Source organism: Plecotus auritus (genome assembly GCF_963455305.1).
Source record: "Plecotus auritus genome assembly, chromosome: 3".
NCBI lineage: Eukaryota > Metazoa > Chordata > Mammalia > Chiroptera > Vespertilionidae > Plecotus > Plecotus auritus.
Genome location: NC_137772.1, coordinates 30,603,643 through 30,629,686, shown reverse-complemented (window position 1 = coordinate 30,629,686; position 26,044 = coordinate 30,603,643). Strand labels below are relative to the sequence as shown.

General features: G+C 52.1%; 1 protein-coding gene across 2 annotated transcripts in view; it reads left to right on the top strand.

Moving 5' to 3' along the window:
- Window positions 1-18,677, top strand: part of TMEM255B (transmembrane protein 255B) — a 41,360-nt gene extending 22,683 nt beyond the window's left edge. The window contains exons 4-9 of one of the 2 annotated variants that reach the window (XM_080660462.1): window positions 1,387-1,476; window positions 5,434-5,514; window positions 8,468-8,553; window positions 10,101-10,260; window positions 12,760-12,903; window positions 17,953-18,144. In XM_080660462.1, the coding sequence (XP_080516588.1) occupies window positions 1,387-1,476; window positions 5,434-5,514; window positions 8,468-8,553; window positions 10,101-10,260; window positions 12,760-12,903; window positions 17,953-18,120 (729 nt within the window). In that variant the 3' untranslated portion in view covers window positions 18,121-18,144. Of the gene's footprint in view, window positions 1-1,386; window positions 1,477-5,433; window positions 5,515-8,467; window positions 8,554-10,100; window positions 10,261-12,759; window positions 12,904-17,952 lie in introns of both variants that reach the window. The other variant, XM_080660461.1, reaches the window with a different exon arrangement.
- The last annotated feature ends 7,367 nt before the right edge of the window (window positions 18,678-26,044 follow it).

Sequence of the window (26,044 nt, the reverse complement as noted above, 5' to 3'; positions counted from 1 at the left end):
CTTACATAACTCTTTACATCATGGCAGCAACACAGGATGGGGCTGGAGTGGGGGTGTGAGGGAAGGGGCTGTGTCCGAGGCAAGCCTGGGAACCAGCCGGTCTCCTTTCACCTTGGACAGCAGCATGGACGGCGCCTTGCGTCTCAGCATCTGTCCCCTTGTTCACATCAAAACTGAACTCAAAGTTCTGGGGTGTCCGGGCAGGCAACGCTTCTTACCAACTCCCTATACTTCGTTGGCTATATAAATAATGCAGATTCACAAGGATGGAGAGGGAGAGGGCCATATGGAGTATGTCACCTGTGAGCCTGACTGCATTATTAATGAGTCACTCAGCCACAGAGAGGGAACCAACCTAAGTCACGTGGGAAAACAGGTTTTGACCATATTCTCTAAGGCTAGAGACAAAAATAACTGCACACAAATATTGGACTCTAGATAGTAGCTTGTTTTTTCACAAGGTTTGGGTTAGTAATTCCAAAACTACTTTAGTACACATTCTAGGGCCGAGGAAATACGTATGTTGTGGCTCACGAGAGTGGAGTTCTCATTGCTGGAGAGAGGAGTTATGATAAGGAAAGTGATTAATGTGGTTTTGAAAGGGTTGGAATTTGAGGGAAGGACACAGGATTCTTTGTACGAATTTTGCTATTTGTTTTGGTAAACTTGAAATTATTTCACAAGCAAAAATTTAAAGAAATGGCCAACAACTGTAAGAAAAGATCATCAACCTCAGATTGGTAAAACATAAAAGGTTAATACTATGAAATGTTGTTTGGGATCTAAGGAGATGCGTGATAGACTATCAGGGGGAGGGAGTCAAATTGGCCAAGCTGCTTGATGGGGCAACGTAGCCTTCTCACTCAGAGTCTAAGTGCAGAGATCCTAAGTGGATCCTATCTAAAAGTATGGATCCTTGAATGTTCTAGGAATCTATTCTACTGATACATTAACACAGATTTTATATAGAGAACAAATTTAGGGTCTTCGTAGCAGAGTGTGTAATAGCAAGAAATTGGAAACTGTTTAAATACCCATTGTAAATAAATAAATAAATAAATACCCATTGTAGTTGCTGGTTAAATAATCTCTGATTATTCGTGAGGATCGTGCAGAGGGGCGGGGAACTGAAGATTCCCACCCACAAAGCAGCCTATTGATTGTGTGAAATAAAATCAATAAGAATGTGCCTTGTATTGGGTGCACTCTGGCCCAGGGTCTGTTTGAGGCTGTACGTCATTGAGGACAGAGGTGGTAGCGAAGAAGCGAGAATTCTGCAAAAGGCACGGCTAACATCAGGGCAGGACTTTGAACTGGTCTGTATTTGAAAAAAGGTTTTTGTTAAGCACTGGACGCCCACACCCTCCTCTTGTCTTCTGCTTCCAGCTGGTGGCAGCCATTGTGTTTATCAGCTTCGGTGTGGTGGCCGCCTTCTGCTGTGCCATCGTGGACGGCGTGTTTGCCGCTCGGCACATAGTGAGTTCCATCTTTTTAATTTTGTTCTCAATCGCTTTCCTGGGTTCGAAAGATCTACATACAAAAATAACTTCCCGGAGCTCAGAGACCTTTGCTGTTTCTCTCTCCGTTTCTGTTTGTCAACTGATGTCCTTCCTTCTCTCACTTTTCTTTATTGCCTGCAAAACACACACACACACACACACACACACACACACACACACACAGACACACACACACACACACCATCCCATCAGTCAGAATCAAATTCTTCAACTTCCCAAGTAACTTTCCTTAGGTCGTTCTTTAACAAGATGAAATACATCCCGAAATCTGCTGATTCATGCCTTCCCAGGTTTTATAGTTCAAATCTGTTTCTCTTAAAAGGTTATGTCAGAATTTTCCAGCTTGACACTGTAGCCTGTGAAATCCTTATAGGTTTACATAATGGTGTGGAAGCCCGAGATGGAAGATTCTGTCAATGGTATAGTCACGCGCCACATAATGATGTTTCAGTCAGTGACCGAGTGCATGTATGATGGTCTCATAAGATTACAATGGAGCTGAAACATTCCTATCGCCTAGTGACTTCATGGCCATAGTAATGTCATAGTGCAACGAAGTACTCACATGTTTGTGGTGATGCCGATGTAAACAAGCCTACTGTGGTGCCAGTGGTAAGACTGAGAAGGAGGAAAACACAGCAGAACCTCCCAGGGAGCCCTCCTCCTGCGGAGTGGGTTGGGTCTCTGCAGGGATCATAGAGAGGCCCTAGGTCCTGTGGGCTAGAGAGCCACCTGGAAGAGGTGGAGGCCTAACACCCCCAGCCAAGGCCAGAACTGCACCGCAATTACCCTTCTAGGTTATTCACTGTCTGTCGAATATTTACATTTATAGCACTTTTTAGGAAATGGTGTATACTTTGTTCCAGACTTCCCCACCCACCTTGTGTCTTATTTTTGGAAAGATAATTGAACTAGGAGTCCCCGGCCCATATTTGTTGTCATGGTTTCAGCACACTGTTTGGTTGGAACAGAAAGCATATCCTTTGATCTGAACCTGATTTCCCATCCAGTGCTAAGTTACTGAGGTGAGCAGGTTGCTTTGGTGTTGGACTGTCATACCTGCATTTTCTCAAGTGTCACTCAATCAGCAAATATTGATCAAGGGCCTCACCTGAGCTGGGGATGCAAAGATGGACATGCCTTGGCCCTTTCCTCGAAGAGCAAGCGTCCTAGTGCTCAAACCATGCCAGCTGGGGGTTGACAATTCCAAGGTCTTCTACGAGAAAATGCCATGTCTGCCCTCAGGATACTGGTGTGGGAGGAGTGCCCGGAGACAGATGTGTACTTGGGGCAGTGTTAGCGCATGGACCTGGACATCTGCTTACAGGGGCATACGAGTGTTGCTACCTGACCTCGAGCCAGCTGATTTCCTCTCACCACCAGGCAGCCCATGTGAAGCCCGGGTGGGGCATGAGGACCCTTAGCACCAGGACCAACTCTCACCGTGTGTCTGCGGCTGCTCACAAAACCATCCCTCTGTCTCAATGGAGATGGAGAACAACTGGTCAATATAATTTCTTAAGAGCATTTCCAAAATGAGATCATTTTAAGGTTTTTACTTTCACCACCAGATTGAAGGCTTGGGTCTTGAAGGTGGTTTTGGGAACCCTGGTTTTGAAGGAAAAACCAGCCTTGCCTTCCTGAGAAAGAGGGCCCCTCCTGACAGAGGGGCTCACAGCAGCCAGAGGTGGGTCCCGCCCTGCTGCTGTGTCACCGGCTTTCCCCAGGCCTCCTCTCCCCTGCAGCGCACACCTGAGAGAAATTCCCTTAAGAGCCAGCGGTTGCCCAGGTGGAAGGATCTTCTCCATCCAGCACTGCAGGAGTAAGGACGGAGGTGTGTCGCCCCTCAGCCCCACCTTGTTTCATGGATGAATAGGATTTTTTGAAGCGCTTCATCATTGCAGGCGAGGTCTAAATACCGCTGGATAAAATTCCAGGCTCCCTTGTTCCAAACTGGCTGCACACCTGGTGAATTGGAATGTGAGCCCTGGCAGATCTGTCGGGAATGAGCCCACCTGTCTGTTTCCACCCAGTCGGGCATTCGGTCAGGTCTGCTGGGCTGTGGACTCCTGGGTTCGCAGGTCATTGCAGGAGAAACGGAAAACGGTGGAGTTTGTGGCCATCCCTGTGCCTCCTGTGCCAGTTCAGGGAGGACCTGACTTTAGCAGAACAACGCTGTGGTCGCCCCAGAGTGTGTTAGTGGCTACTTTGGGGCATCTTCAGTGACTGATGGCACCAAACCGCACTGGCACACTGATCTTGGACTTCCAGCCTTCAGAACTGTGAGGAATAAGTGTGTGCTGTTAAGCCATCCCACCTGTGATATTTGTTGTGGCAGCCCGAGCTGACTGAGACAGAGCTAATGGGAAAATAGGCTCTCTCAGACCTGGGCAGTCAGCTCTTGAGCTGGACTGGACTTTGAGACCAGGAAGGTGTGGGGGTGACTTTTGGTGACTCATGAACATGGACCCTTTCAGCAAGGCAACACCGTCCAGTCCAGAGGGTCATTTCCACATGATTACAGGCACAAAGGAGAACGCCTGTCCACAGGGTCAGTCCGCCGGAACCCGAAGCTTGTCAACTGCACATGATACAGCCACGTGGACTCCCTGGGACAGACACGGAGCCGGAGCTGTGGATGAAAGAGCCTTGCTGGGACGACACCAGGCAGTGAAGGGAGGGATGGAATAGGCAGGGGGCACCTGGCAGAGGGTCCTTCTGGGGTATAACCGACCTGGTACGCCAGCCCCACCCAGCCTCCTGTTTCTCTCCACAGCCCTTTCCACCACCTTCTATGTTCCACGCACATTTCCTGTGCCCTGGTGTCTGTCTCCCTGCGGGAAGACAGATTCTGTGAGGACTGGGACTCGGTCCCATCCCCCATTGCTGTAGCGTCCAGACCAGGCCTGGCGTGTAGTAGCCCAGACCGTCAGTAGCTGCTGCCCGGGTGAACAAATGCATGACTGTCCCTCTCTGTTGCCATTGTCATTGGTAGTTTTTTATACTCTTTTCTTAAGTCAGAAGTAGGACTGCTTTGAGAATTACAACTAACATAACACCGTATTAGACCTAAATATAGTTGTTGGGGTTCTAAGTCATTTTATAACTTACAGATTATATAGTTTCATGGCATTTTATAGCTGTTCTCTACCAGAGATTATAAGCAGTTTATAATTGTCAGGTTGTTGTTGTTTTTTTGTCTGTCTTCTTCACTAATCCCCTAAGGGCAGGAACTACCCCTTATAATTTGGCTCTGTGTCTGCTCCATGGAGATTGGGGACAGACTCATGGATGAGTAGTTACTTAGGGCGATAGGTGGATGTATGCTTGGATGGTTGGTGGGTGGATGGGTGGGGATGATTTGATGAATTGATAAAGAATAGATAGATGGAGGGATGGAGGATAGATGGATGGATGCCTAGATAATTGAATGATTAAATGATTAGGTGGATGGTTGGGTGGGTAGGTGGGTGATTGGCTGGATGAGTTAATTAGTCTGAAATTCATCTTGCTCCCTTCCTAGTAGAAAAATATGTTTTGCTTTCCAAGAAAGAGATAGGAGCCAAGGGGTCAACTTGTTGAGAGTTGTAGGAGTGCACCTCAAAAAGTTTTGCAATCCCCTCCCATCAGCTGCCCTGTGCTGACTGATGAGAGATGTGTCAGCCCAGCCTGCAGGGACAGGGTGCCTGCTCCGCTGGGGCCTTCTACTCACCTGCCTCCGGGATGCAGGAGCCGGCTGCTCTGGAACGAGGTGTGGCATTTCCTGCTGGGTGTTCTGCATGGGCAGGCTGTTAGATGGCATTGGCGTCTCTCCTTTAGAGAGGCCTGAAAATGGCAGACAGGTCTGAAATTGCCCCCGGCCACTCCCGATTTAGAGATGAAACTCTGAATTCCATTTTATGTTTGTCTCTAGGAGACAAGACCCCTCACCACAGGAAGATGCCAGTTCTACTCTAGTGGGATGGGATACTTGCCCGATGTCTACCAGACGGAGGTAAGCAAGAGCACTGGCTGATGTGTCTGGCTTCATTCTGCTCCTCCGTGGATCCCACTGTGTCTGCATCCCTAGTTAAAATCCAAATGTCTGGATTCTTACAGTTCTCCCCGTCACATGCGCCCTCTGTGCCTTGGTGAGACTTTGTTTTGAGCTAGCTTTGACATCTTAATGTGTTGTATTTATTCTGGAATCACAGCTGCTGACTTGTTTTCTTTGACACACAACAGTCCTGCAATTCACTAGTCCAGTTCGTTGTGGCCTATCTGATGAGCCTTTTTATTGACTTAATCGCTGCAATAAAAAGCTAGTACACTACATTTGCATTGGCCAAGAAACTCCTCCACGGTCCCTGGGCCAAGGACATCTGCAGGGTGATTTCATTTCTATTTCTAGCCGCATGGAATGCCAGGAGTAGCAAAGTGCCCCACGGCATGCCGTCTTCTCTCAGGCTCAGGAGGGCGCGTCGCTCCCTTCGCTGGCTGTGTCACTCCAGCTCTGCGCAGATTTGCTGGTTTAACTCAACACGGGCTCTCAAACTGCATACAAATGTCAAAGAAGGGACAGAGTAGCCAGGAGAAGCAGGAGAACACCGGAGGGTAAACAGCATGGCTCATGTCCTGCAGGGTTGTGGAGGTGCTCCGAGAACCATGGGAGGAGAAGGTGCGTTCTAGATGCTATAGCATCAGGCCCTGAGTGGCCAGTGGCCAGGTCCCTGCTGCTGGCCTGAGGCTCCCTGTTGCCCTCTCCAAGCAGGCGGCACCGTTCTTCTCCAAAGGCTGGTCTTGGCACGTGTGGCCTTTCCTGGCTGGAGGGAGCCTTGGGGACCTGTCCTATTCAGGGGCCCTCCATGTGTGCCCTTGCCCCTCAGAGGCCCTGGCGCTGCTCTTCCCTTCCTTCTACTCAGGTGTTAGGTCCAGTTCAAGGTCAACTATTACCCTCTGCTCCTGGGATTATGGAGGAGCATGGAGCCCTCCTGACCAGATTTGTCAGACCTTTTGATGACAAGCCCATGTGTGGGGCTGCCCCAGCTCCACTCCTTGACCAGGGCTTCTCAAACCCCCTGCCCATAGGACTCAGCCCAGGAGCTTGAGCAGGTCCTGATGCTGGGTCTCATCCTAGGGAGGAGGTTTAGTGGACCTGGGGATTTAAAAGCTTCCCGAAGCCCGGATGGTGTGACTCAGTGGTTGATCATCAATCAATGAACCAGGAGGTCATGGCTCCATTCCCGGTCGGGGCACATGCCCGTTTTGTGGGCTTGGTCCTCAGTGGGGGTGTGCAGGAGGCAGCCAATCAATGATTCTCTCTCATCATGGATGTTTCTATCTATCTCTCCCTCTCCCTTCTTCTCTGAAATCCATAAAAATACATATTGAAAAAAGGAAAGCTCCCCGAAGATAATGGGGAAGAAGCCGCCCACACAGTTCAAACAAGGGGTCCAGCAACGTTCTCCATAAAGGGTCAGTAGTATTTTAGGATTTACAAGCCAGCTACTCTGTCGCAGCTACTCAGCTCTGTCTCTCTGCTGCTCTGTGGGAGCAGCCACGGCGATGCAGCCACAGAGGAGTGTGGCTGTGCAGAGCTCCACCTGCACAGCAGATAGTGGGTGGACTGGGCTTGGCTCCAGGCCCCTAGTGGCTGACCCTGGTCTAAACCACCGTCCCCTGCTGTTGTTCTCCACACCTCCCAGGAGGGGGCACCTAGGGTTAGGGTCAGGCCTTTGGACCTCCAACTCCCCAGGCCGTGGCTCTGACCTTCCCACGAGCTGGTTGCTGGGCTCAGAGCCACACCTTGCCCTTGCTCCCTCCTTCCCTTGCCCTGTGCCTGCTCAGGACTGTTGTCTTTCCAGTCCTCCAGTTTGACCTGTCACGCCTCCCGGCCCCAGTCTCCTTCCGGGTCTGAGTCACACTGGTGCTACTTTCATGGCTCCCTGGCCTGTCTCTGGTGTCCACCCCATCGGGACCGTTTCCCAAGCCATTTCCAGATTAATCTTTCTGCAGCGCTTCTCAAGAGCTCTGGAGTGCCCATTGCCAGTTTGGGCGGTTTCCAGAAGTTAACCACAGAACTCTGAAAGGAAGGCCATGTGCCCAACGGGTTGCTTGAGCTTGCTGACCCCCTGGGGCCCCAGAGAGGCTCTAAGGACCTCTAGGGCATGGTGTGCCCAGGGCTCTGCCCCTCAGAGCCACATCAGCTTTTGCAGAAAGAGCTTGGAGAGTTTGCTCGAACCTCCTTCCATCACTCGGTGTACAATCCTCCCTTGGAAGCTCTTTTTCCCCAAATGCCACTGTCTTCTTTCTGAAGTCATGGTGGTCTATGCCCTGCTTACCTCCTAATTGAGGGTGGCATGTCTCAGGCCCCCACATTGAATAGCACTGGGGGAAGGAGGAAGGCATGTATTTTTCCCTAATCTTGCGTTTTTGTTTTTTTTTTAAAAAAATCAAATGTCCTCTAAACATTTGTAGCCTAAGGGGAAGCCTCTGTGTGGGTTAGGCAGCGGGTGGCTTGGTCAGATCAGGCTGCTGGGAGTTGTTCTCTGTGTTGTCAGGAAGGGGCCTCCCTGGAGGGGTCTCACCTGGAGGAGGTTCACCCTACCCGGAGGTATCCCCACCTGCAGAAATCCCTGCCTGGAGGGGTCTTTACCTGTAGGAATCTCTGCCTGGAGGCATGGTGCTCAGAACCCTCTCCCTTTCCTTGTCTATCAATCGCTGTCCGCCTGGACACTCTGGTGTGACTGAGCCTGGTCCTCTAACTCCTCCTGCAGGGCAGTCCTGTTACGCCCCAACCCCAAAGCACCTGGGGTAGGGGGATGAAGGGGAAGGTCAAGAAATGTCAGCTCAGGAGGGAGAACTGCCTGACTGACCAGGGTGCAGAACTGCCTGACTACCCAGGGAGAGAATGAGCGGGCACACAGGGGACAGGTCCCTGAGCCTCAGCAAGGCCTTTCTGCTTGCAGGTCACCTGTCACTCCCTGAATGGCAAGTGCCAGCTGAAGGTGAAGAGCAACACCTGCTACTGCTGTGACCTCTACAACTGCCAAAGGTGAGTCCAGCAGGGAGTGGGGTGGGGGAGAGCGCCTCATGGGAGGAGGGGCGGCAGCCCCTCTTCCTATGCCTCCCTCCTCCCTGCTTCTCTGCTCTTCCCTGTCCTTGGACACTGCACCTACATCATCGCCTTTGGTCTTTATGTGAGGGAAGGGAGTTAGCTCCATTTCACAGACGAGAAAACCGAGGCTCAGTGATGTGGTGAGGTGTGGGGAGAAGTGTTCTATAAGCCCCATGATTATGTCTCTGTAGTGAGCCTGTGCCTCTGGCCTGTGGAATTCACCAGCTTTTCTTAGTCTCTCGCCCTTCTCCCACTCCCCTCCCCCCCAGCTGGAACAAATGGCTAAACAGGGCTGGAGTTGGGTATTTCCCTTGATAACACTCCAGCAGGTTAGGCCCTGGGTACCCGTGTCCCTGAGGCCAGGCCTTGTTGAGGAGAAAGCCACTCTGGCTGTTTCAGAACTGTCCCTTTCCCTCCCCCTGCTGGAAGCCCAAGAGCATTTTTCTGGGTATTTAGTGTGGGAACCAGGTGGAGCTCCTGAAGGTGAATCTCACAGCATTGTGGGGCCCCATGACTGGGTCCCCACAGGTTTTAACGCCGACTTACAGCAGCTCACCCATTGCCGGTCAGCTTTCTACCCCGGCCCCTGGGGCCCAGGTGTTTCCGCTCCTGAGTGTCTCTCCGCGGAGCGGGGCTCCCTGTACCCACCTGTCTGCATCTCCAATCTGGGAGCAGCGGTGTGTCCTGCATCCTCCCCTCTTATGACTCAATACGAGTTGTTGATTTTTCAGGCTGTTCGGCTTTTTACTTGTTGTTGGGACCGAGTGCGAGTTCCTAGCTGAAACCGAAATCCTCCCCACATTGTCTTCTACATTTCATTAATAGCTTGAACACTTACATGAAAGCCAGTGGGAATTTTAATGCTTACTCCTGGGGTACTCCCCTCTGAATTGTTGGAAATTCCAGGGGTTTAAGCTGCACCCCTTTCCCGAGAAAAGGGTCCATCCTATTTCCAAGATGAAATGGAGGAGCAGCATGTGTGTGTGGGTCACGGTGACTGCCCCAGCAGCTTCCTGTGGCCAGGATGCAGGCTCACGGCCATGAGGCTGGTTCAGGCTCTCCCTGCACAGCCCATCTCAGCCCATGCTGTGGGGGCCAGGATGAACCCCTCCACCAGCGTGGCCGCTTGCTGAAGGCTGACTCAGTTGGGGCCCCATTGGTGGGGCGCTGGGGTCTGCATTCTCCCTGTGCAGGGCCTGTGTTTGGGGAGTGGGCAAGGTGATGGTGCCATCCTCTCTGCTCAGAGCCCGGGGCTCCTTCCCTGGGTGGGGACAGCCTTGCTACCTTGGCCTCAGGGTGGCATTGGGCTGGTGCCTCTCTCTGGCATGACCAATGGGGCCCTCGGGGCCTTTGAGAGCAAAGACCACGGCGGGTGTGGATTCAGTTTGCCTGTCCCAGCCCTGCATCCTCCCAGCCCGGCTGTCACCTGGCAGGTCCTCTCCTCGCAGGCACAGGTGACACTCTTGTCTCCTCCCCGTGTGCAGCACCGAGTACTCTCCCACCTACTATGAGTTCGTGGGCGTGAGCGGCTGTCAGGATGTGCTCCACCTCTACCGGCTGCTCTGGGCCTCGACGGTGCTCAACGTCCTAGGCCTGTTCCTGGGCATCGTCACGGCTGCGGTGCTGGGGGCCTTCAAGGACATGGTGAGTAGTGCCGACGGGCTGAGCCGCGACAGCACTCGGGACGGACAGGGCTTCGGGGCCCACGTTCTCGGAGGCACACAAGGCAGGCCTCGTGATCCCCTTTCACAACTGGGGAAACCGAGGCTCATGGACACCACCCGCCATACATTTTAATGACAGCCAGCCTTTGCCGGTCGTTTCTGGAAGCAGAGTCTGTTCCAGCACTCGCCTCCACCCTCTGAGGAAGAACCTGACTTGACACTTAGATGTGTCTGTTTCCACCAACTCTCACCCCAACTGCATGTGGAATCACCGGAGCCTCCGATTTGGTAGATCTGGTGCCGGGGGTGCTCCTGGGGTCTGCACTCTCCCAAACGCATAGGTAATTCTGATGCAGGAACTCCGGAGAGCAGGTTCTTAGGGTGTGCCAGAGCTCCAGGAAGGGGCAGTGACTGCAGGCCCCCACTGTGAAGGCTGCTCTCGCTGAGTCCTCACCTCAGCACGGTTCCCTTTTCACAGGCAAATAGCCCTGCCTGAGGCTGGGCCAGCAGGATCCCTCTTCTCCAGTCCTCTCCCTGTGGCAGCTCTTTGTTCCAAACTTGAAATTCTCACCACAGGTACCACCTCCTGCAACAACCCTCCCTTCATCCTAGAGGTGCCGCAGGCGAAGGGCAGTGGCCCCAGTTGCAAACCCCATGCATGCACGTAACAGCTCAGAGAGAGGAGCTGCCCACCCATTACCCAGTTTTAACCCTAAGGCCAGTGTGAAACGCACCTGCAGGCAAGTCACCTGCCCCCCCAGCTGGAGCTCTTCCCGAGTCTCTTGCTGCCCAGCTGTTCTGGAGACTTTGGTCATTGACCATTTTCAGTAGCTGAGCCTGGAGCCCTTCCGAATGTGTGATTTTCTAAAGGGTTTTGTTTCTCTAGATAAAGTCTGAGATAACATGGGGCATCCGGGTGTCCCCTAGGGCCCAAACCTTCCTCCTGGCTGCCACCCTGGAGGGGGCAGACTGCCTCTCCAAGCTCTGGCTGTGGTCATAAGATTCTTTACATTCATGAAAAAGACAAGCACCCTCCAAGGATGAAAGTTGCTGGTCACCATGCCTTCAGCAAAGTCTCCAATGGGTGTCACAGCTCTCCCCGGGGGCCTGGGGAGAGCAGAGGGTCCCACAGGGCGCCCTCTGTGAAAACCCTCAGTATAGGTGTTCTATAGGGAATGTAGCGATGCCCCAGAAGGGCCATTATTTTCCACCAGACTGCAGCATTGTGTCTAAACTCTGTTCTGGACAATCTCCAACTCAAAGCTCTGGGGTGCTGTGAGAAGCAAAAAGCGTGATTCCTTAACATTTTACACCTACTGAGTACATACTCTTTTAAGTTTAATGGATCTTGTAATTTAAAATTATTTTAAGGAACGAAGGCCCTTCATGAACCAGCCCAAAGCTGTGTGTGCCCCTCAGCGTACGAGGGCTTCATATGCAGGTCACACATGCTCGTCACACTGGGTGCAGAGTCCCTTTGCCCAGCAGGCGGGGCAGGGGGAGTCTGGGGTCTGCAGCGGGGCTCCTGCGGCCGGAGCCTCGGTACCGTGACAACACTCACAGACACAGTCATTTAAACCCTGTCTGGCGAGGAAGCGTCTGCACGGAGCCTCGGGTGTACTGAGAAATGAGGTGGATAGTCCTGTTGGCCCAGCTTGGGGCTCCTTGAGGTCATCCACACAGAAAGGTAGACAGGAGGTCAGGGCAAGACCAGGCAGATGGAGGCAGCCAGGGCCAAATCTGGGCCAGGCTTCCCAGTGCTTCCTGCAGACAGAGTGAAGCTGCCCATGCCAAAACGTTTAGCTCCCTCGGGGAGAACCCCCGGCCCTGCCCTGTCCTTCCTAAAACCCCAAATGGCAAAAATGCTGAACAAGGCCGGGTGGGTCCTTTTTCGGCCCATGAGATCATCTATGAACCTTGACCTTCAACCTCCATCACCCCTGCTCAGCCCAAGCCCCCAGGCCTCCAGCTGCAGCTGTTTCCTCTGGCCAGGAGGCTCCCCTCGCCCCCTGCCCTCTGCCGTGCCAGCCCAGAAACCCCTGGGCTGTGTCCCCGAGGCTGGCACATGAGGGAAGCAAGCCTAGTAGGACCACATCTGAGCATGGAAGCCAGTCCACCCGCTGTGGCCAGACCTGCATGGGAGATGGTGTAACACTGTGTCACCTGCAGGGCAGGAACCAGGGGTTTTCGTGCTTTTTTAAAACAGCACCGAAGAGGGCCTGGGCCTAACCTGGAATCTTGGTGGGTACCTGGGACAAATTAAAAAAAATAAACAGCAAAAATAAGTCCTGCTTTTCAGGTGTTGAGTTCCGATCTGAGAGATATTGATCTGAGGACTCGTGGCGTCTCCCCCTGGCAGATCTGATAGGACCTCACCTTCCTGGATGACTTGAGGATGGGGCTCCCTGGAGGGACTGCTCAAGGCTGAAGGTGCCAGGCTTTGGGGGGCTGGCTGATGCATCTCCATTCTCTGTGGCAGGTCCCTCTGTCCCAGCTGGCCTATAGACCCTCTGCTCCACCTCAGATCCTCTACAACCCCGCCCAGCAGATCCTGGCCTACTCCGGCTTCTGCCCGGCACCGGCAACCCTCCCCACCTGCTCGTCCTACCCTCTGCCTCTCCAGGTAGGCTGAGCATCACCTGCCTGAAGCTGGGGTGCTCACATCACGGGCAGCAGTCATGCAGGACAGCGCTGGTCAGATGGGACGTGGAGAGGGGCTTGGGTTGAAGGAAGACCCAGGGCTTCCCCTCTCCTCATGTGGGTAATGTGGTGGTGGAGCAGGCATGGACTGGAAAAGGGGTTGGGATTATCCGAGGGGTGATCTGGCTGGTAACTCCACACACAGCCTCTTACAGGGACGTTTCTTCCACAGACAAACTTGGCAGTTTGGACATCCTTTGCTCCACATGGTCATGGTGACCAATTGTTGGTGTCCTTTGAGACTATAACCTTTTCTTTCTTTTTAAAAAAATATGTTTTTATTGATTTTAGAGAGGAAGGGAGTGACAGAGAGAGAGAGAGAGAGAGAGAGAGAGAGAGAGAGAGAGAGAAACATAGATCAGCTGCCTCTTGCATGCCCTTTACTGGGGATCGAGCCCACAACCTGGGCATGTGCCCTGACTGGGAGTGGAACTGGTGACCTCTTGGTGTAGTGGGACAACACTCAACTGAGCCACTCGCCTCCACCAGCCAGGGCTAACCTTTCTCAATCGACAAAAGTTCACTGCAATTTCCTGGCCAGAGCGACTGGGGACATACCACCATGTGCCTGGGTCCCGTCAACATAGCACAGTTATTTAGGTGGAGCCATGTGAATTTGCCAATGTCCAACCACACTGCCCACAGCAACGGTGATGTCATAGATTCACCCTAAAATACTGCTGTTGGCCTTGAAGTTGTTGTGGGGCATTTGAAGTTGTTGTGGGTCTCACCCCCTTGTTTGTAGAGTGGCGTTTGCTTTGTCCTTCTGTTTCCATTTGTGGTTTCAGCTTTTCCTTCTTTATGTGCTGGGAAGCTTCTGGTTGAAATAGACCCTAATAATCTGTTGCCTTAATGTACTCCAGACCTCAACTGTGGCACTACTGACGTTGGGGCCAGATAGCTCCGTGGGGTGACGCTGCCCTGTGCACTATAGGATGTTGAGCAGCGTCCCTGGCCTCCACCCACCAGCTGCCAGTACACCCTGTTGTGACAACCAAAAGTGTATCCAGAAATTACCCAGTGTCCTCAGGGGGTCAAAGATGAGAACCACTGGTCCACACAACTTACCTAGGCTTCCATTTTGGGGTGGGGCAACCAGTTGGGCTTAGCATTCTTTTGCCTAAACTAATAACACGCCAGCAGCAAGTGCGAGGAAGTTTACAATATTAACGTGCACGCCGAGTTGTGTTTCTGTGCTTGGGCAGGAGGGGTGCTGCGGGGGGCTCAGACCCGATCCTTTGCTATGAAGTCAAACATCTTCGTGTGTCAGTTGACGGATGCATGAGTGGTCCTTGGGGGTGGGCAGCAGCCAGGGCTCTTGGCAAGCCTGGAGCCTGACTTTGGGGTGCTGGGCGGTGTCCTGCTCTTGCAGGTCTGCCGTGTTCCCTCAGGAGACGTGCTCCTTGCAGGAGTGTGGGATGTGGCGGATGGTCTTCCATCCCTAAAACCCAGTGCTGGTGAGTGGATCTGCTCGATTCCAGTGTCACATTCCATCCTTCGGGGGCTCTGGCTCTTCACAAACAGCAGATGCCCCCTCTTCACCCTCCCGGGGGAGGCCTGGGCTCTCGTCCCGATGGCCTAATCAGCTATTATCGCCAGCACATGTAGGAGTATAATTACATATATGTCAATAATTGGATTTTGAGGAGAGGACAAATCAATGAGGTTCCTGTGTTTCCGTAGCAGAAAAACAACAGAACGGATGCTCCTGTTCCTGCTGACAGCCGAGAGGGAGGGAACGCTGGGTGTCCTGTGGAAGTCCTCAGCAGCAAAAACGTTCCCACACAGTGGGGGTGCGACGGCTGCCAGGTGCCAGGGCTGTTTTGAGCAGTTGGCCAAAAGAAAATCTTTTGAAGAGAACCCACCTTCCTTGCTCCTAGGAGTTGATTGGTCAGGAAAGTCAGGGAAGGGGTTGGTGTTGATAAGTTTTGTGAACAAGGACACAAGGAGAGATTTCGCTCACATCCTGTGATTAAGGGATTTCTTGTCCACCCCCCTGATCTGGCCCTGTCTGTCGGTGTAGTTTACTCTACAGTTACTGGTGGTTTATTCTACAGTTCATGGTGGCTTATTCTGTGATTCGTGGTGGTTTACTCAGTGGTTTGTGGTGGTTTACCCTGTGGTTTGTGGTGGTTTACTCTGTGGTTTGTGGTGGTTACTCTGTGGTTTGTGGTGGTTTACTCTGTGGTTTGTGGTGGTTTACTCAGTGGTTTGTGGTGGTTTACCCTGTGGTTTGTGGTGGTTTACTCAGTGGTTTGTGGTGGTTTATTCTGTGATTCGTGGTGGTTTACTCTGTGGTTTGTGGTGGTTTACCCTGTGGTTTGTGGTGGTTTACTCAGTGGTTCGTGGTGGTTTATTCTGTGATTCGTGGTGGTTTACTCTGTGGTTTGTGGTGGTTTACCCTGTGGTTTGTGGTGGTTTACCCTGTGGTTTGTGGTGGTTTACTCTGTGGTTTGTGGTGGTTTACCCTGTGGTTTGTGGTGGTTTACCCTGTGGTTTGTGGTGGTTTACTCTGTGGTTCGTGATGGTTTACTCAGTGGTTTGTGATAGTTTACTCAGTGGTTCGTGGTGGTTTACGGTGGTTTACTCTGTGGTTTGTGGTGGTTTACTCTGTGGTTCGTGGTGGTTTACTCTGTGGTTTGTGGTGGTTTACTCTGTGGTTCGTGGTGGTTTACTCTGTGGTTTGTGGTGGTTTACTATGTGGTTCGTGGTGGTTTACTCTGTGGTTTGTGGTGGTTTACTCTGTGGTTTGTGGTGGTTTACTCTGTGGTTCGTGGTGGTTTACTCTGTGGTTTGTGGTGGTTTACTATGTGGTTCGTGGTGGTTTACTCTGTGGTTTGTGGTGGTTTACTCTGTGGTTTGTGGTGGTTTACTCAGTGGTTTGTGGTGGTTACTCTGTGGTTTGTGGTGGTTACTCTGTGGTTTGTGGTGGTTACTCTGTGGTTTGTGGTGGTTACTCAGTGGTTTGTGGTGGTTACTCTGTGGTTTGTGGTGGTTTACTCTGTGGTTTGTGGTGGTTACTCTGTGGTTTGTGGTGGTTTACTCCGTGATTTGTGGTGGTTTACTCTGTGGTTTGTGGTGGTTTACTCAGTGGCTTGTGGTGGTTTACTCTGTGGTTTGTGGTGGTTTACTCTGTGGTTCATGGTGGTTTACTCTGTGGTTCGTGGTGGTTACTCAGTGGTTTGTGGTGGTTTACTCCGTGATTTGTGGTGGTTTACTCTGTGGTTTGTGGTGGTTTACTCAGTGGCTTGTGGTGGTTTACTCAGTGGTTTGTGGTGGTTTACTCTGTGGTTTGTGGTGGTTTACTCCGTGATTTGTGGTGGTTTACTCCATGGTTCATGGTGGTTAAGTCTGTGGTTCGTGGTGGTTTACTCTGTGGTTCAGGGTGTTTACTCCATGATTCCTGGCAAGTTACTCTGCGATTTGTGGTGGTTTACTTCATGGTTCCTTCTGGTTTACTCCCTGGTTCCTGGTGATTTACTCTATGGTCTGGGGTGGTTTGCCCAGGTGCTCATTTCCAGTGAAGTGCTGGGCACATACATGGTGGGGTCTGGGAGCTCCCAGCAGACCCCAGAGAATGTTCTCTAAAGGTTTTCTTTGTCCCTGTGGTCAGAGTGTGAGTTTGAGAGAAAGAAAGAAACAAAAACGGGCAGGGGCCCTGGGCTGTCAGATCCTGAAAACTCAGGCTGTTGACCCTGAGCAAGGTGACATTCTTGGCTTCAGGGACAGCTTGTGAGGAAATCCTCCTTTCAGAATCCCGAGGTTCTGGGGCTCCCGGACCTCCTTTGTGGAGAAGTCTCCAGGGAAGGGCAAGGCAGACAGGCTGGCCTCTCGGGGGCCCCGGGGCACTTGGTGGGCAGAGAGCAAAGGAATTACACAGCACTGCCAGGAGACCAGGGCCCTACACACTCACCCTGTGTCATTTCACAGAAGGCCTGTGTGCTTTGTTTATTTAAATAGTGGTTTTAAGTAGGCATTTTCAACTCTTAGAACTTGAAAAAGAAAAACGTGTAAGAGGTTTGTTGGCAGGTAGAGAAAAACTGGAAAAACATTTTTCTTCTCAATCACTTTCACTTGAGTCTATGTCAGGGTTCTCCAGAGAAACAGAACCAATAGAATGGATGGATGCACATATATGTAGACATAGATGTAGATTAGACATGTAGACAGAGAAATAGAGAGATAGGGACAGAGCAAGGTGTCCTGGGCAGGGCAGGACTGCAGGCGGGAGACCCAGGAAAGAATGGATCTTGCAGTTTCAAGCCCAAGGTCAGTCTCCTGGGAGAATTCCCTCTTCCCCGGAAACCTGTCTTGTTCTCTTAAGGCTTGCAACTGATTGGATGAGGCTCACCGACATCATGGAGAGTGACCTGCTTTACTCAGTCTACTGATTTCAGTGTTAATCTCAAAATACCGTCACAGCCACATCCGGACAGGTGTTTGACCAAACATCTGGGCACCGAGGCCTGGCCAAGTTGACACATAAAATTAATCATCACACTAGGTGAAAATGCTGAGCTCTTGGGTTTTTCCTTAACGTGTGACATGTTGGGTGAACCCAGGGGTCCCCAAGTGAGCTGGGCAGCCTTCTCCTTGGACATGTTTGCACTGCTGTGCATCCTGGTGTCAGTGGAGTAGAAGGCCACCCCCTTGAAAGACGAGGCTCACGCACAGCAGGCGTGAGGGCCGGGAAGTCTGAGGGATTCCACGGCTGGGTGTTTCCACAGACGGCTGCAGGAGCGGACTTTGTGGAAAGGAGGCCCCGCTGGGCAGGGCCAGGCCCTCCCCCTGGCCTCCCTGAGAATACACTCTGGTCAGGGAGTGTTCCTGCCCCAAGGGCCTTGGTTAGGTGGGTGACCCTGGGTCTGGGGGAGCCCAAGCCCTGGGTGGGCTCTTTGAGGGGTGCTCCGCGTGGACTGCGTGTGGCCAGCCCTCTCCACGGACTGAGGAAGCCTTTTCTGTTCCATTGCAGCCGTCCAGCAGCTTCCCAGCCTCGTCCTCCACTGACCTCTCTCTGTCCGAGGACACGCAGCCTCCGTCCCAGTCCAGCTCCAGCTTCGGGCTCCCGCCCAACGCCCCACCTCTCTATGAACCAGCCCCTTTCCTCCCCGGGGAGAAGCCTCCCCCCTATGCACCATGACAGAGGGGGTAGATTGAAAAAGAACTTCCTTTTGATTTGTGTTTTTAAAAAGCAGCCTCCACAATGCCTGCTTCTGTGGCCAACCTCCTAGAGACACCAGGAGAATGTTTCTGAAGTCTGTGTCCTCCTTCCCTCCCCAGCACTTGCGAGGCAAGGAGAGGCCAGGACCAGTGGCGAGGACCCAGGTCCGGGCGGCACCTCTGCTTGGTCGCCTCGCTCAGCCTGTAAACCAGACGCCAAACAGCACTAAAAGTTCTACCTGGGTCCTCCTTGCTCTGGTATCTGTCACCACTTACATAAAACCCAGTCCCATTTCCCTACACATTTTCATCTCCTCCTACCTAGTTAGTTATTACTATTATTATTTTGCAAAGGGAACATGACCTGGGGCATCCATGTGTGAGGATCATTTCAAAGGAAACGTGTTGAATGTTTATATATTTACGTGGGTCCCCCCAGAAGGGGCAGGGTCTCCACCCCAGGGCTGTGTTCTCCTGGCATTTATTTGCTCAAACGCAAAGACGATTTGGCTCAAATATAAAGCGCTATTTCCAAGGCCTGCGGTGACTCTGGTCTCTGTGTGTGCCTCTGTCTTTTACAGATTGCTATCACACCTGGAGGGTTTTGCTACCTGAGGCTGCGTGCTTCCTATTTAATGTCTGGGCTTCCAACTGCCATTCTTCATGGCGCGCTCTGGAGGCGCCTGGTCTGCTTGGTAGGGCACCCAGTGTGGTTACCCCACTAGAGTGGGTGGCTTCTGAGGCCCCACAGCCAGAGCCTGGGGTGCAGCCCAGCCTATCACAGACAAACAGCTATTGACTCAGGGCCCAATGTGTATCCACCTGCTGCCAAACACACCTGAGGCAGTAGGTGAGCACAGTCCTTGGACATGACCCAATCCTGGTTGAGTGACAGGCCAGAGCCCCTATATGCCAGTCCTGGATCACTGGGGGAAAGAGATAAGGGAAGGGGAGAGGAAGGAGGAGGAGAGAGAGGGGTGAGGGGAGGAACATTTTAAGAAGACAAGGTCTCCTGCTCCCTGCTGCTGGCTGTGAATGGAAATCTGGTTAACAGACAAGATATTCTCAGCCCCGTACAGAAGTATCTCCTTTAATTTCCTGAGCATATAGGATGCTTCCTGTAAAGAAGTTAAACACACATGTGGAATATAGGAAACTCGGGGAGTCAGGCCCCAGGAGCCTGGCTAATTGATCTGGGAAAGGCTATTGATTACAGACCGGGAAGCGAAAGGCTGGCCGCTGGTCTGGTGAGCCATCTTTAGTAAGAGTACCATTTTGTTAAATTTACTCACGTGCCCTAGTGTTTTCCAGGAGACCCTGATCTGATGGTGGCCCAGCATAGTCCTGTTCTCCGCAGGACAGGTTTGGGGTCCCCCACTTCCCATTTGCAAAGACAGGAGGGGCCCCTGTCTCGGGGTTCCTAAACAGGAAAGAAGGCACTGTGTCGTTAAGAGGAAAATGCCTTTTGTTAGTGAGACCGTGGAGCGTGGGAAGTGCGGCCCATGAAGACAGACTAACGCAGTGTGAGAGCTCAGGAGCCAGCATCTGGCCAGGGGTCTGGGGAGCAGAAACCAGAGCGGGGCCACGAGGCACGAAGGGCTGACCCTCGCCTCTGCCCGATACACCCGACTGGATGTTGGCAGTAATAGGACCCTGGCAGAGCCACCAGGCCGCCCTGGGGCTGGCGCGTCTGGGCTCACACTGCAAGTGCCTCAAAGAGCAACACTCCTCTGCCCGGAGTCTAAGAACCAAACTGCTCTTCTGCGTCCCGAGGCCTTTGCAATCTAAATGCTGAACCACGGGGTGGGTTTCCTATTGCATGAGCCCCTGGACAGGGAGAAAGGTTGGCCGCAGGAATCCTGAGCGTGCACCGAGCACCCGCTGGGCTTCGGGGGCAGCATCAGGCCCATGCTGCCCCGCTGCTAACAGTAGAGAAGCTGAGTTGCAGATCTGGCAGTGAGCCTGTGCCACCAACCCCGGAAGACGACCGGGTGCCAGAGATCACAGGGACAACCTCGTCCTCCACACATGCCCCTGGTCAGAGACACTCAGCGGCATCAGTGTCCCCAGACTGTTCACACCGGCATCGCCCAAACCCGCTCTGTCTGTCCTGTAGTCTTTTCATCTAACCTAGAGTCAAGACTGATAAACGATATTAAGCTCCAAGGCCAACAATTTTGCTCTTGCCCACAAAAATGTCTTTCTCCCTTGCTCCAGCCACAAAAAAATGTGAACAATTCAACTTCCAGTCTGGGGGTGGCTCCCACACAACCAAGCCCCGCCCCCCAGTCCCCAGAACACCTCCCTCATGCCCTGCATACTGTAGGCACCCACACCTGGTCACCCAGTCTGCAGGGACAACTTCTCCACCCCTGGCACACGGCGTCTGGCCACACCCGGCCTGCCCGGTGCTCTGGTGCCACGCCCCAGTGCGTGTGGGGGACCATCTCTGCCGAAGCCTTTGCCTCACTGCAGCGGATCCTGACCTGGCTCTGCCTGAGTCTTGATGCTCCACAGGAGCTGGACCGCAGCTCTGAGGGGCACCACCTTGGTGGGGGTCTTCTGTTGAATTTATCCCCCCTCATTCCTGATCACAGATGGCAGTGGGTGCTGGAGGCTGGTGGGGTGGGGGTGTCAAGGAGACTGCTAATGGACGCAGGGCTCCCTTGTGGGGTGATGGAAATATTCCGGAACTAAGTAGTGGTGATGGGGGCACAACCTTTAGTGGCCGAACTAGAACTCACCGAATTGTATGCTCTTAAAGGGTGGATATTATGGTATGTGAGTTGTATCTCAATGAAAAAGGGTGGGACGGGAATGCATGTGAAGCACTTAGAGCAGCCAGGGACCAGCATGTGCTCCATTAACAGGCCACTTGCCATCATCGTCACCATAAAGAACCACCCCTGGGTGGGTCTCAGCGGCCTGTTGTCACCCAGCACGGCTCTGCCTCCCCACTCCCGCCCGGTCCCAAACTTCCGCAGCCTGATTCCCTCACCTCTGGGCATGGGGATGAAAACACAGGTGGCAGGAGCAGAGATGCCCTCTGAATTTTGGGGGAAGTGTTTGGCTGAGCTGTTCTGACCACAGAAGCGGAAGAAAGTCCAGGGGGCATGGCCCTCACTCAATCAGCAGCTTCTTGCGTGGCAATAGTTATCTATGCATATATTTCCCTTTTCTAAAACTTTTAAATCAATGAACCTCATTGACACATCATTATCACCCAAAGTCTGCAGTTTACGTTAAGGTTCGCTTTTGGTGTGTGCATTCTGTGGGTTTGGGCAAATATATAATGACACGCATCCACCTTGTGGTGTGATGGAAATGTTACAGTGTCATGCAGAAGATTTCCACTCCCCTAATAATCCTTTGTGTTTCACCAATTCATCCCTCCCTCTCCCCTAACCCCTGGCAACCACTGATCTTTTTACCATCTCTGTAGTTTTGCCTTTTCCAGAATGCCATGTATTTGGAATTACAGAGTACGTAGCCTTCCAGATTACATAAGATCCTTTCACTTAGTGATATGCATTTAAGGTTCCTCCATGTCGTTACATAGCTTGATAGCTCATTTCTTTTTAGTACTAATAATATTCCATTGTCCAGATGCACCACAGTTTATCCACTCACCTACTGAAGGGCATCTCGGTTGCTTCCAAGTTTGGGCAATTAAGAATAAAGCTGCTATAAGCATCCATGTGCAGGTTTTTCTCTGGACATAACTTTCAACTCCTTTGGGTAAATATTAAGGAGTGTGATTGCTGGATCATGTGGTGAGAGTATGTTTAGTTTTGTAAGAAACCACCAACTGTCTCCTAAAGTGCCTGTAGCATTTTGCATTCCCACCAGCAATGAATGGGAATGCCTGATGCTCTCCATTTGGCGTTGCCAGGGTTCTGGATTTCGGTTATTCTGGTAGGTGTTTAGTGGTCGCTTGTTGTTTTAATTTGCATTTCCTTGATGACATAGGAGCTGGAGCATTTTTTCATGTGCTTATTTCTCATCTGCGTATTTTGTTTGGTGAGGTATCTGTTAAGTTCTTTAGCCCATTTTTTTTAAACTGTGTTGTTTGTTTTCTTATTGTTGAGTTTTAAGAGTTCTTTGTGTATGTGGGGATAACAGTCCTTTACCATATGTGTCCTTTGCAAATATTTTCTCCTAGTCTGCGGCTTGTCCTTTTGTTTTTGTAATAGTGCTTTTTGCAGAGCAGAAGTTTTAACTTTAATGAAGTCCAGCTCATCAAGTCTTTCTTTCATGGATCATGCCTCTGATGTTGTAGTTAAAAAGATATCGCCACATCCAAGGTCATCTAAATTTTCTTCTATGTCATCTTCTAGGAGTTTTATGGTTTTTTGTGTGTTTATTTATACATTTAGGTCTGTGGTCCATTTTGAGATAATTTTTGTGAGGGGAGGGGTATAAGGCCTGTGTCTAGAATCATGTTTTTTTTGCATGTGGATGGATGTCCAGTTGTTCTAGCACCATATGTTGAAAAGACTGACTTTGCTCCATTGTATTGTCTTTGCACCTTTGTCAGAGATTATTTGGCTGTATTTATGTGGGTCTATTTCTGGAGTTTCTATCCTGTCCTTTTTTAAAAAAATTATTCTCTGGGCCACTTTTTAATAATTTTTACAATTGGTTCTAGAGAGAGGAAGGGAGAGAGGGAAACACTGAATGGCTGCCTCCTGCATGCCCATCAACCAGGGGTCAAACTCACAACCTGGTTATGTGCCCTGACCGGGAATCGAACCCGCCGCCCTTTGGTGCATGGGATGACGTCCCTACCAACTGAGCCACACTGGCCAGGGCTAGTTGTCTATTCTGTTGGTAATAAGGGGCTGTACTGATTATGTTGCTTTATAGTAAGTCTTAAAGTCAGGTAGCATCAGTCTTCTAACTTTGTTCTTGATTTTTTTGTTTTTTGTTCTTGAAATTCTTTTTTGTTTGTTTGTTGTTGTTAATCCTCACCCGAGGATATTTTTCCATTGCTTTTAGATAAAGTGGAAGGGAGGGAGAGTGGGAGGGTGGGAGGGAGAGAGGGAGGGAGGAAGGGAGAGAAACATCGATGTGAGAGAGACACTGATGGGTTGCCTCCCACACATGCCCTGACTGGGGCCAGGGATCAAACCTGCAACCCAGGTATGTGCCCTTGACCAGGAATCGAATCCTCAACCCTTCAGTGTGTGGGCTGGTGCTCTAACCAGTGAGCACACTGGCCAGGGTGAAATTCTTGATTTTACCATAGCCCAATTTTAAAATCTTTTCCCTTCTCATTAAAGCATTTTGTGTATTATTTAAAAAATACTTCTTGGCCCTGGCCAGGTAGTTCAGTTGATTAGAGCATCGTCCTGATACACCAAGGTTATAGGTTCGATCTCCATAGCTCACACTCAGGACCCTTCCAGCTCCATGTCTATAGCTCACATTCAGAATCCTTCCATCTCCACAGCTCACACCCAGAATCCTCCCAGCTCCATGTCCATAACTCACACCCAGAACCCTCCCAGCTCTGTCTCCACAGAGCATACTCAGAATCCTTCCAGCTCCATGTCCATAACTCACACCCAGAACTCTCCCAGCTCTGTCTCCACAGTGCACACTCAGAATCCTCCCAGCTCTGTCTCCATAGCTCACACCCAGAACCCTCCTAGCTCCTTGTCATAGCCCACCATTGGAGGATATGGGACTCTGTCACAGACTCCTCTGCAGCCTGGCCCTGCCTGGACTGGAGCATGGCAAGAATGCCGACTTGGCTGGCACAGCTGGGGAATGTATTGCAGCATTTGGCTCTGTACTTGCTATAAGCTTTTTCTTGGCAATAGTTAGAATAACCTCTGGCAGCCAGTGGAAGGCTGAGGAAGCCACACCAGGAAACACAGGTGTGCCTAGCTTGCCCTGGACAGAGCATGAACCCAAAGGAGTCAGAAAGCCTCTAAGATGCTGGTCTCTGTTGTGTTTCTGTGGGGGTTCCAGAGTGTCTAGTCCCAGAGCTCAGCATGTGTCTTCCTGGTCTTGGCCCTTCCGGCCTTCTCGAGAGAATTGGGGCTGGCTGGAGGAGACTCCTAGCCGGCCAGGAGAGCATTCCACAAGAACATTCCAGAGTCGCCTCCACAGGGGACAAAAATCAGAGAACACCATGGGGAATGCTGCAGTGACAGGGCTGAGAAACGATGAGGCCCCCGAAGTGGCTTTGGGCTCCCGTATCTGTATGAGGTGGAGCTATGCATCCCACGCTTCTCAGAGCTGTGTTCAGCTGGCTGTGGGGCCATCAGGGTTGGGGTGAGACCTCCTGCTTCTTGAGCAGAGGGTGTCCCTGCCTGAGTCCTCCTGTTCAATGCCAGAGTCCTCAGGAACTGGGCTCTGATCTATAGCTCCAAGCCCTGGCCTGCGCAGCTCAGCCCACCCAGGCTGCCTGCCCATCCCAGAGCCAGCACCTGGTGCCTGGGCTTGGGGTCCACTTATAGTGTGAGCCGGCACACACATCCACCTGGGTCACAGACCGAGAGCGGGGAGACCCCAGAGCTGGGAGAAGAGGCTGGTGAGGACCCTCCTTCCACAAGGACTGGTGGTGGGTATTTCACGAGGACATGGTGGGTTGAAGTGGCTCATGGGTGGCCTGCCACGTGCTCTCTGCGTCTTATTTCTCATGTACCGATGTGGAAAATTACCTGAAGAACCTCTTAGACTCGTTTTCTGAAGTCCTGAGTCAACTAAACTTCCAACCAGATGCTGTGTAAAGGACTCAGCCAGCACAGTCTGAGCGAGCTGTGCCCCTGATGGTGGGGCAGGTAGACATGGTGCCTGACATACACATGGGGTTGTAGGACCAGCCGGGAAGCAGAAATGTGGGTTCGAGCCAGCAGGAGCCCCAAAGACACAGGTGAGTGTGTGAAGGACCCATGGTGACCCTCAGTGGAGTGGACCCTGGCTACTCGGGCCAGCCCTGTCGGGACCTGGGGGCCTACACACCTTTGCCTTTCTGTGTCCTTGCCAAGTCACCCTTGTACCTTCATGCCTCAGTCTGGTCCTCTGAGGTGAGCTTGGCCCAGGAGGTCCCTCGGGATGGGTGTCTGTGCTTGCCAACTCCTTCCAGTGACACAGGGACCCCTGCCCCTTCAAGGGGGAGCCAGGCCTCTGGTGGAAGGGACTACTGCTTCCCCCCACGTGGTGCACTCGGGGTCACCCACCAGGCCCACCCAGCCAGGCGGGGGCCTCGCACGCAGTCCTCGAGGCCACTCCCCTCTTCCTCAGAAAGCCAGAGGGAGGATGCTTCTCCTCAGTGGGCCACACCCACGGTGCCTTTCACGTTCATTACTTAGCTGTGGGTGGATTCTTCAGGCTCCATCCTCCCTCCCGAACCCTGCTTATCTCTGAGTCAAGTTGTGACTTATAAACTCACGCTCAGCAGCCAGGAGGACGCCAAGACACCGACACCTAAGCCGCCTGATTCTGCGCTGGGCGAATGCAGCGTTTGGGGGCTAACACCATCATGGTGGAATGACAGAGCCATGGGACACTTTGCTGCCATCTGAGGAACAAGGTCTGGAAGGAAACACAACCCGAACCTGCCCGACCACCTCCTCCGACCACACACTGGGGGTTGGTATTAAAAATAAAAGAAACTCAGTCTTTGAGTGCAGCCCCCACCAGATGCCGAAAGCTCCTCTGGGCCCCTCTGCTTGAACATCACCGTGATGGCGCCCCTGGCTGTGGGGCACGTGCCCCCTCCCCGACCGTCATGTCAGGCACAGCATGGACGGGTCCCACTGTACCCTCCCAGGCTGGGTCTTGGTCTCCCGCTCAGGACCGCAGGCCGCAGTGACCTCCGCTGTGTGTCTGGGGGCTCCCGGCGCCCATGTGCACTTTCCCACAGCTGGTGTTGTTATGGCCCCTCACTCTCC